At 42.3% G+C, this 11,212-nt stretch overlaps 1 protein-coding gene across 1 annotated transcript; it reads left to right on the top strand.

Moving 5' to 3' along the window:
- Window positions 1–260: 260 nt before the first annotated feature.
- LOC138631508 (C-type lectin domain family 4 member F-like) lies at window positions 261–7,272 on the top strand. Its single transcript, XM_069716493.1, has 7 exons — window positions 261–502; window positions 5,188–5,270; window positions 5,566–5,667; window positions 5,871–6,109; window positions 6,257–6,439; window positions 6,473–6,670; window positions 7,157–7,272. Exons 1-7 carry the CDS (start codon window positions 261–263, stop codon window positions 7,268–7,270), a joined length of 1,161 nt encoding a protein of 386 aa, XP_069572594.1. The 3' UTR covers window positions 7,271–7,272.
- The last annotated feature ends 3,940 nt before the right edge of the window (window positions 7,273–11,212 follow it).

The raw sequence follows: 11,212 nt of genomic DNA, 5'->3' as shown, positions 1-11,212 counted from the left end.
CAAGGATAGAAAAAAACCAAACTCCCTGTAACGTGAATATTTTGCAAGTCTACACTGGGCCAATGGGACGGAAGAAATCCCATCACTCAGCAAAGGTGATGAGATGGAGTCCGTGAATGGATGTAGACAATGAAGGCTGCTGTTGGTATATCAATAGGTAAATACACGCAAAAAAACAAAACAAACAAACAAAAAAAGCGTGTGCGGCGATGTGTTCATGCGAGGTCAGGAATAAAAAAAATAAAAGATGTATACACGATATGTTTGCGTGCGTAAACGGAAAAGAGGTGAGGGGGGAGGTGGGTGGAGGGGGGGTTGACGACCGGGCCCGTACCTGTGACTCGCTGGCCACAGCTGTCAATCAAAGCTCGACCTGGTTGCCAGAGGAATGTAGTGAACAAGAAGCCAGTGTGGTTCCCGGAGACCCGGAGCAAGGAGCGTCCGACGGGAGCAGCGACGTGACGGCCCAACCCGACGTTCAGCTGCTCCAGCTGCAGCGCAGGTGGAAACACCTGGAGGTGAGGAAGGCAGAAAGTGCACCCCTATCTCTGCCTCTTCTTTGTGTGTGAAGTTGTAATTGTACGCCAGGTTCCCCCCCCCCCCCGGGGGTGGGGCGGGGGGACGGGGGGATGTGAGCAGAGGTTATTGTTCAGTCATCTAACAGTGCTCCTTTCTTCATTCTCAGGTTCCACTTCAACACTTTCATTTGTCGAGGATGAAAAATGTTTTTTTTTTTTTTTCCCTACGAGCGTTAAAAACACCAGTCGAAGTCAGACCTCAGTCGAATACAATTCATTTTGTCACCTGCTTGAGTGAGTCTCATAATATATTGTTTATCTTAGCAAATATTCCATTTTTCAACATATGCCATAATACAAATCATACAGCATGCTCAGATGGTTATTTGTAGGGCTGCCCGTTACTTTAGATTCTCCTAAAGTTTCACGGTTTAAATTACTGACGCAGTTTAACTCTCCAGTATTCATTTTGGTGACAAAAACAGTAGCGCAGCAATGGAAATGTGGATTTCTGAGTAAAATACCAAATAATAATGTTTTCATGGCACGAGTGGAGACCGTATAATCATACCTCGCGTTGGAGTTCAACAGACTTCCACAGCTGAGCGTCATCCGAACTCAGAGCTTTCCAGAAGTAGCCTGAAACAGAGAGGAGGTGGTTGTGAGTAAAGGAATTACAAACAGACAGAAATATGCCTTTTGGTTTCTTTTTTTAATTTTTTTTTTTTAATTTTAAACGATAACTAAGAAAAACTCACTATGAAAACAGAATCTAACAATATCTATTAGTAATATGTGACCTTTTTTAGGGTGACTCTTCTCCCCCCATTTTTCAATATTCTTGATAAAAAGGGGCAAGATGCTGTCTAAAGTTTAATTAATGAATGAATTTATATGAGCACATCAGTACATTTTGAATAATATATCGCACTGTTAAATACCTAAACACACATTTCCAACTGAGCCTGTAAGTTTAGTCATTACTGAAGAAAAAAACACATGAACAAAGGGAACACTTTGGAACCACATCTGGTGATTTCATGAAGTAGAACATAATTTAAAATCTTAACCCCATTCATGAAGTCATAATATAGCAGGTTTTTAGATTATGCTACAGAATAAGTGGCCCATTCGCCACGTTGAAATGTTCATGGAGTTGTTTTGTCTTTTTGTCCTTTCGATCTCTGCCTCTGTGTATCATCTTGTCAAGTCACTGTAACGTATTTTATAAAAGGAAGAGGATCCGGCAGTGATTAGTGTCCTTGCTGTCTTGCAGTAAACCAGCAGCTCTGCATCAGATGACATCAGTCTGGAGAAGAACTGCTGACCACTTCTCACCACTTTTATTTGCTGTGTTTTGGGAGGAGTTTCTCTTGTGCTGTGGCAGATATTTCAGTACAACAAATACAAAGGAGTTTAATACAAACAGAAGAAATCACGGCCGAATAAAGACTTTTCTTTCCGACTTTCCTTTCAACAGGGAGCCGTCGTGTATTGCTCGTTGAAATCTCATTAACTGTTTAATTATTGAAGAGTCTGTGGCACATTAGTGTAAAAGTATATCTGATGTAGTACATCTAATATTGGATCATGATCTGATTTAACATGAGAAATAAAGTTAATAACTGGTTATATTTTTAATGAAAAACATATAAACTGACTGCACAGTTTATTATGTGTTGCTTCATATTTTGAAAAATTGTTCACAAAATGTTTGTATTCGGGAGTTAAATTTAGTGTTTAATTTGTTTCCATATCTTTTTTCTTTTGTTAAATGTTGTGCATTGTAATAAAATCACTAATTTCTTTACATAAAAGAGCACAAAATGTTACTGTTACTTGTAAATACAAAAACCTGTGTTGTTTGCATCAGTAAAGTACGTCGGCCCGGAGCTCAACAAGCAAATGAGCAAAACATCTTGATCCAGTTGACCACTGAGGTGCAGCATTTAGAAAAAACATGAAACAAATACAGAAAACACAATAAAATACATCATTTTCTCAAAAATCTTCTATAAAATCCCAAAGCCGTTCTTTCAGTGGCGTGAAAGTGACCTAAATATTCCCACAGCGATGTGCGTGTTTGTGCATCTTCTCCACGTTTGTGCGCATTTTTATTTGCTCACCTGATAAAAAGCAGAAACATCGACTTGCGTGAACATTTTTGGATAAAAGCTTTTCGCACCCGTCTTCGGCCTGATTTTCAGAAGGACCATTTTACACCCACAGAATTTCTGCTTCTGTCTCCTTGTCGGCAGCTTTTGGAGCTCATGTTTGGTTACTACGTGTCTGTTAAACACCTCTGCTCCCCGTCAGCGTCCGCGAACACTCGACAGGACGAAATGATCCAGCTTTGATTTATCCTGCAACGCTCTGAAGCGAAGCCCCTATTTCACTCGGTCTGTTCAAATATTTTACTTCCTGCAGTGTGAGGTATGATTATGAATTGTGATTATGAAAGATTTTAAGGCACACTCAATAAGGGAGCAGCTAATTTGTCATTTTGCCAAGATCCATATAGTTTTGGCCTCTGATTCTCTCAGACTGCTGCACTGCTGCCGTTTGTAATTGTATAGGCTCCACGCTTTTATGGTGGTTTAGTTTACGGTTCCTTTGGCACGTTGCGCGGCTTTTATTTGTTTGCAATCTCAATATGCGTAAACGATTCTGCCCACTCGGCCAAAACCCCTTAAAGAGAGGTTTAAATATCAGTGTAGTTTGATAACGTAAAATTTAAACACTGCAGTAGTTAATCTTTTTTTTTTTTTTTTGACTGCTCTTGGACTGGATTTATGGTACAATATTTACAGCACGTGTACTTTATATGATTGTAAAGATTTTTCACCACTTTGTTCCAGGATGAAAAAGCTTCCAACTATTGGATGAATCGGCAGGAAATATCGTAGACATATTAAAGGACCCCAGTGTAACGGCAAAGCGTGAAATAGACACGCCCGTCCGCTACAGCAAAGAAGTTGGCTGTCTAGACGTGAAAGTTGCATGTTTTTCGAGTGTGAAACTTAACGACTGATTTCTGCTTATCTCCGCCTCTATTACGCTTCCAACTTGCACCGATACTGCGAGTTTAATCTTCCCGAGAAGTCCCAGATACATTAATGGGGCACTGTGCGTCGCCGCGGACCCGACACCAGACACAGCGAAGCTTTAACTCAGCACTATCTAATCTCTGTGAAGCAGTTCAAACGGTTCGGTCTGCCAAAGCCGGAGTAACACTCAGCACCCGCGCTGTTTCCCGCGACAGTAAAGGGATGGTACTAAGTGTCCAACATGGAGGGAGGGGATCAATACTTAAAGTACAGCACAGCAGCGGCCCCGACAGTCTGTCTTCATGCCCTTCATGTCTGATGCGGCGAGCGAGGAAATTCAAACCATCAGCTGCCAAGGACTCCCGGCGGATGTCAATTCGACTCCTGTCACTTTCCAACCATTTTCCACAAATGACACATTTTTTGCGGTCACGCTTGCTGCAGATCTTCTTCTCGGCGTTTTGTTCGAGCTGGCTCGGCGGCTGATGTCTCGTCCCGCAGCTGGATAACGTCGAGGAACATGGACGGCATTTTACAAATGCCCTCGGCGGCGTCGTGGCTCGTCAGATAAAAGTTGAAAAGAAATGTTTGTTGTTTGTTCGTGCACACGATTTCCCAACTCACGAGTTCGATTTGAACGCAGCAGTGCGGCTTTAAGCATTTTTTTTAATTTTTTTAATTTTTTTTTTTTTTTATCATTTAACCATTCAAAAATTTGACCCTAAAAAGTGTTGATTTTACAAAGTCAGGTCTATAAATGTTTGCTGTTAATGGTAAAAAGTGCTTGAAGTGGTGGTTGCCTGTATTATACAGTTTGCATTTTGTTTTTTTATTTGTAATGACTTACCTTGTATCTCGGTGATGTAACAGTCACTGATTTGACCTCTGAGGAAGTCAATCTGTGGGAAAAGGGAACAGAAATCAAAAAAGAGGAATTTTTGCAGCCTGAGAGCGAAAATGCAGTGAGAAAAAAAACAAGGGGTCGTGATAGTTGAACTTAGCTGGTTTGATCCCCTTGAATAACTCTGCCCGAAAATAACCTCAAATTTGAACCAATCAGTTTGATGATGACAAGGAACATCCTATTTTTTCTGCACTGTAAAATAATGCCGCTTTGACAGGCATTCATTTCTGCTGTCTGTTATAACAGCGGCAGCATCTTAATGTGAATGCCGTCGTACTGAGCCTATTAAAGTAAGTGCAAGGTAAGTGCATGTTTAGAGGCTATTTACCACTTAAATTGTTGAATAGTGTATTTCTAGTAAGATTCACTTCAATCTACTTCTCTTTAACTGCAATTGCATTTTAAGTACATTTTCCTTGAGCGGGTTGTTTGATGTTTCAAACACAAGTGAGATTATAGATGGTGGTCCAAAACCCTGCAAACATTTAAATGTGCTTTTATTAAATGATTATTTTATGGGCATTAATTTAGCAGGATTTTAACACAAGTGTCACTTTATATTGGACAAAAACCAGTAAAAACAGAATTTAGTCAAGTACAAGTACTCATAAAATAACTGATAGTAGTATAGAAACCAATTTAAAACTAGTGCAAAAAAAAAAAGTCAGTCTTTACTATTTATTAATGTCTATGATCTTATATCGGTGTCTCTGAACAGGAAAAGCTGCGAGACCTGCGTCAGTATGGACACGATGGAAATGAATGATACCGTGTATTTGGACAGGGACCTCGTTACTGAAGGTAAAGTACCGACCTGAAAACACAGAGAGAATATTAAGTATGTGTACTTTTAGAGACTTACCTGTTGATCATTTGAAATTTAAAAGCCATAATCTTGAACTTTTCTGCTCCAAGTAAAAACTGCCAATCAATAAGCGTGAATAATATTTGGCAGCAACGTGATAAATACAGTTTTTTTTATCATTACAAATCGAAAAAAGATGGCGTAGCAACACATCTGTTTGGTTTTTATTGGGGGAAACATGTCCAGTTATTGTAATTGCAGTGGTGACAGAATTCTTTTTTTTTGATTTAGTGGATTTTTACAGAAGAAAGCCGCCCTCCAGATGTGTGACTATTTGTCTTGGATTACTGTGTGCTGTCCTGCTGGCTGAAAATTTAGGACAAATTATCTTCTGTAAGTGAGTTATTTGTTGTCTCTAAAAACAGGATTTACTGTATTTTAGCCGTTGTCACTTTAAGGGCTGTTAATGCTCCAGAAACAACGTGCAGCTGATAATAATCATGTGAAATACAACAGAGGCAAATTTATAGTCCACAGCGAATATTTAAAACTCACTGCGGGGGAACCATTTATCTTTTCACTTGACCATTTCGCAGATCAGACAATCAGCCATCCCGCTTCAGAGGACCCGACGCGGGCCGATCGCAGCGCTCTGACTCGAGAGAAGGACCGCGTCCACGATGCGGACGCCAAAAGAGAAACTCTGCGGGGCAGTTACGACGCTCCGGCTGCCGAGAAAGAACAGTTACAGATCACGCTGAGCAACCTGACCGAGGAGAAAGACCGGCGGCGGCAGAGTCTCGGTTCACCGACCGCCCAAAGAGACGAGGTCGAGGCCGGCCTGGACGGCGCGAGAAGCGAGCGGGACCGGTGGCGAGCGAGCTACGACGACGCGCGGGGGAGCCTGGAGGGGCGGCGGGGGAGTCTGGAGGGGCGGCGGGGGAGGCACGATAATCTGACGGCGGATTACGAGCGGTTAGAGACCCGACACGGTGACCTGCGAAGAGAAAAGGACCAGCTGCAAACCGGGTTCAACGCTCTGAGGGAGGAAATGCAGCAGTTACAGACCAACTGCAGCACTTTGACTTCAGGGAGAAACCGGCTGCAAACCGGCATCGACAAGCTGAGTCGTAAAATCAAAGGTAAGCCGTTTCTCTCGCAGATTTAATTCGGGGGTTTTTAATTGGAGTCTGCGGTTCGATATTTGGTGCATCTCTTCGTACCTCCCTCCGTCTCTCTCTCGGTGGTTCGAGGGAAGCTCTGTCCGACGCGCTGGAGGAAGTTCGACGCCGGCTGTTATTTTGTGTCGACCGCAAAGAAAAACTGGACGGAGAGCCGACGAGCCTGCGTCGCCGAGGGAGCGGACCTGGTCGTCGTAGACGGCGGCGAGGAACAGGTGAGAGACGGAGACGGGAAGACGTCGGTCGGGCGGATTAACGACGCGTTCGTGAGCGGCGCTGGGAAAAAGAAAAAAAAAAAAAAAAGTACACCCGCACGCCTGTGGAATTGGGTTTATCCCGCCGTTGGATGTCACGTGACGGCGGCGGCATCGGTCAGTGAAAGAAAGAAAACGTAGTCGCTCGGGAAATGAAAGCGAAAACCCGGACCCGGTCAGCCGAGCCCGCTGGCCGCGTTGAGGGTTAAAAAATAGTGTAATGATTGAGCGTGCAAATAATATCGAACTCCCGAGCTCCAACAACGAGCTAACGTGTTCACCTCGTCGCAATCTAGGAAAAGAAGACGTAAAAGTTCTCGACTCGACGTGAGAATACGATGAATTATCTTCAGCTGCCAGAGAGGGCGCTAAGCTGATCTTTGGTGGAGGAGTTAGCAATTTTGCAAATGTGTTTGAAGTTGTCTTCTGTCTGTGCTACGCTAACAGGAATTCATTAATGGGTTGCTGGACGTGGGCCAAAATGCCTGGATGGGTCTCACTGACGGTCTTAAAGAAGGAGAGTGGACGTGGGTGGACGGGACCCCGGCCACCACAACATAAGTTCAAATGTTTGGACAAATCTCATCATCAGTATGAACACATTTGTATTTATGAAATGTTAACAACAACAACAACAACAACAACAACAAAAAGGCAAATGAAACTGAAGCACGATTCATTCAAGAGTAATATTATTTGCAGTTATCAAGAAATTGCTGTAATCTTTTATTCTCTTTCGGTCCGCTGATGATAATCTCACATGAATTTAACTTCGCCTGAATCCGTTTCGTTTTCTATCCGACTTTAAAACACGGCAGAGCTGCAAAGTGTCGAGGGGAAAAAAATAAATTAAAAAAAGCCTTTTCAATGGCTTTTATTTTTTTTTAGCGCCTCAAAAAGATCCGTCTCGCTGCCAGGAGGCTATGTACTGTAGCACGTTGTCAAAATAAGACCTTACACAACCGCATCCGCAGAGACCCGGGCCGCATCGAAATTCATAATCTCGTTTGAATAAACATGCAGAGGTGGCGACGGGGGCGGTTTTTGAAATCCCACGATCGCACCGGGACTCGAGATGGTACAATTTCTATGCAAATGAGAAGTTAAACACGCCAGAAGAAGTGAGCGCGAATCCCTTCAGTCGCAGTTTAGGTTGGAAGCATCAGGTCGGAGACGGCAACAACAACAAAAAAAACCGCGTTTCTCCGTCGTCTTCAGGAACTGGCAGACCGGGCAGCCAACAACTTCAAGAACCAGGACTGCGGAGAATTTGTGCGCACGTCGTCGGCAGAAGTTGGAAAATGGAACGACGATGGTTGTTTTGCTCGACAGACGTGGATCTGTGAGAAATAAGATCGCAGCGGTTTGTACTCTCCATTTATACTGGTGGTTCTCGTGTTGATTTTCAAGGACATTTTTGTCGAAAAAAAAAATGTCGGTTTCAAAACTACATTAACAATTTAAGTGACAGAACTTTTTACATTATTTGCTGGGAGCCAACATTTTTTATGGATATCATTTTTAAGCCATTTTGATATTCGACAAGTTTAATATATATTTTTTGATATTTTCATAAATTTACTCTTCAGCTATCACCAGCTTGTTCCTTGTTTGGATAGAAATAGATTTTAGATTTAAAGTATTTTTTTTTTAAGTGATTCATTATTACGCGAGGAAATTATTGTAAATGACAAACAATGTAAGTGACAAAACAAATATGTATTTACACAGGGTATTAATTGTTTCCTTTGTGTTGGGGCTGTGGGTGCAATTAGTCAGTACAGTCAAATTCATGATTTATTGTCTTTCCCGTAAATGGAAACCATCGGCTGTGTGTTTGGAGTAAATTCAATGCAAGATGTAAAAGTTTTCTGACAATATTTGATTAAAAAAAATGAAAAGACTGCTTTTCTGTGTACGATGAAACAGAAGCAGATTAAAGCGGAGGTGGAACTGACACTTTCACTTGCAGTAAATATAACTTTATTTTTTTTAATCCTGCTGGTTAAAGGATTTGTTTGTTTTTTTAACCAGGTGACCCGTTTTCCAGGGTCAACATGCAGGTGTCAGAAGCAGGTAGAATATAATCCAGTTTATCTCACGCTCTGACAAATCTGTTAACATTTCTTGGCCGACTTCCGTTTTTTTTTTTTTTTTTTTTTTAAATGGGCTTCTGTTGCCTAGAAACATTTCACCGCTCCTTCGCCACGCGCTCACTCGCAGCAATCACGGTGCATTTAGAAAAACATCAAGGCTGCACACTGAGAACATTTTGATATCACTCGGTCTGGTGGAGATTGCGTGGATGTTTTGGAGGGTTGAACCACATGGAGAGGTTTTTGTAACACGTGCTGGTCGCAGGCCTTTTGTTGCTTCGGCAGCAGATCCTACTCGGTTCGTCGGGCCGCCTGCACACACGGGCGGACACCTGGAGCGTCACGCTCGCCCAGCGAAGCTCCTCAACAGCAGGTGACAGAAAACAATTGTGCACGTAAACTCAAGTCAAAACTTTGAACTCAGTTCCTAGCCTACGGCATCCGAGAAAAAAAGAAAGTAAATCGAAAATGTAAAAAAAAAAATTAAAAAAAATCCTTGAAGTGTGTATCGTGCAACTGGATTTGTAAAATACAAATTGGGTCTCAGTATCGGCTGGTATCTAATATTAAGTGACTCGGATTGGGAGTCAAAACAACTTGATCAGGAAATCTACTGTCGTTAATATTCTGTACAAATTAACAACAACAAAAAAGAAAAGATCAATAAAAACTGACAATTTTAAACTGGGAAAAGCAAAAATCTTTACACTGCAAAATTAACTAAATGAACTCATAAATATAATATCTGCAGAGGTGGAGATTGAACTGTTTCATGGTTCTTACAAAACGACCTCAAATTCAAAAAATACTAAAGGAGGTTAGATTAGTTCAACAAAACACTGCACACTGGAAGAAAAAAAAAGAAAAAAAAAGGAACTTGTATTGCTTTGGTATTGCAGCGGATCACATGACGCACAGGCGTTGCTTTTACCGCGTCCGCCCACTCGGGTCACCCCCTCTGCCCCCGGGAACAGGCGACGGACCACCGACACGTTCGGTTGCCAAAACGCCGACAACGCTCTCTGCAGCTCCAGACGACATGTTACATAACACCGCGTCAGAAGAAGAAGAAGAAGAAGAAGAAGAATCACTAACATGTGAGCGGGGAGGCGGTGCAGATCTATTTAGCGGGCAGAGACAGCGTGCTCCGGCATGCGGCTCGCTTTTTTTTTTTTTGGGTGTGGTGGCGGTCGCATTGAGTGACATCTCAACCATTAATTGGACTATAAGCCGTTTTACCCCCCGCCCTCCTTCCCATCCCCCACCCCCCTAGGACGTTGCTGAGTGGTGAGGTTACTCTGACTAAAAATAAAAAATAAAAGATCAAAGAGCTTCCAGTAGACATGTTGGTCTGGTTCCACTCAAAGACCAGAAGGGGGAAAAAAAGGCTTTAGAAAAAAAAAGAGTGTTGCATGTGCATTAGCCTGATGACCTAATGTACTTAAATAGATGAGGTTTTTTTTTTTTCTTCCAAATACATAGTTGGACAAAATTTGAATTGTCCTCACTGATGAGCAACCTAATATGAACTATTTATGAACTGTTTCAGGATACAAAACAGCTGACAAATGTAGATTGTTTTTGTGATGTTGGTCGGCCGCAGGCCTCGAGGCGGGAACACATCTGCTGAAGTCAGGGGCACGTTCACAGCCTCTTCGGTTCTACGAAAACACCCTCCGTGTTCGTTCTGCTCCAGAGGAGTTTGTTGGGCCCCCCGCCCCCACTACAAAAGTTAATATGTTGTACGTGCCGCATGAACAGGTGGAACGGATTTGATTTATCTGCAGACTACAGACATTAAAACGAGCGAGCGACTGTAGAGATTGCAGGTCTTCGGTACGCTGGAGCACACGCCTGCGCGGTACTTTCACCCCCAGTCTTTCGGTCTGTCACTGTGTAGTTCACACTCTGATTACATTTACGATTGGGAGTTCTCAAATCACAGATGGAACTAATCAACAGCTAAAAACGACAATCTGTTGAAACTGAAGATACACAAAACACTATAACAGTCCCAAACCCTGTCGGACCCAAAAAAACCTCAAGCCATTTGAAAAACACCAATGCTGTCACAGGCAGAAATGTGGAAGACGCTTAGCTTTTGATTGATTGAATAAATATCTAAAAAAATAAGTGAAGGTTTTCTTTCCTGGACACATCAAATAATACTCGAGTCAACTATTCGAAATCAGTTCCGAGCCTACTATAAACAAGGCTGCAAATAACAACAGAAACAAACTGGTTAAACTTACAAAATACGAACCTTGTTAAGTTTCTCAAAGTGAAAAGATAGAAAAGGAAAAAAAAAAGAAAAAAAAAAAAGACTCATATTAGGGGTGTTCAGTCATTGCTGGGATTTGGGCCAACGCGAAAGTGCCTTAGGCTGCACTACCACCGAGTGCCACTA

The sequence above is a fragment of the Brachyistius frenatus genome, unplaced genomic scaffold (genome assembly GCF_029030835.1).
Source record: "Brachyistius frenatus isolate BFR_SWC_R1_liver_20210118 unplaced genomic scaffold, ASM2903083v1 Contig_158, whole genome shotgun sequence".
Taxonomy (NCBI): Eukaryota; Metazoa; Chordata; class Actinopteri; family Embiotocidae; genus Brachyistius; species Brachyistius frenatus.
The sequence above is the reverse complement of the archived record's forward strand: the minus strand, read 5'-3'. Positions and strand labels throughout refer to the sequence as shown.

Bases quoted from the DNA above. Each gene is read 5' to 3' on its own strand.
- LOC138631508 (XM_069716493.1), top strand. From the start codon at position 261: ATGTTTGCGTGCGTAAACGGAAAAGAGGTGAGGGGGGAGGTGGGTGGA. The intron at 5,271-5,565 runs GTAAAGTACCGA...TTTTTGATTTAG, and splicing joins CAGGGACCTCGTTACTGAAG to TGGATTTTTACAGAAGAAAG. The intron at 6,440-6,472 runs TAATTCGGGGGT...GAGTCTGCGGTT, and splicing joins AGCCGTTTCTCTCGCAGATT to CGATATTTGGTGCATCTCTT.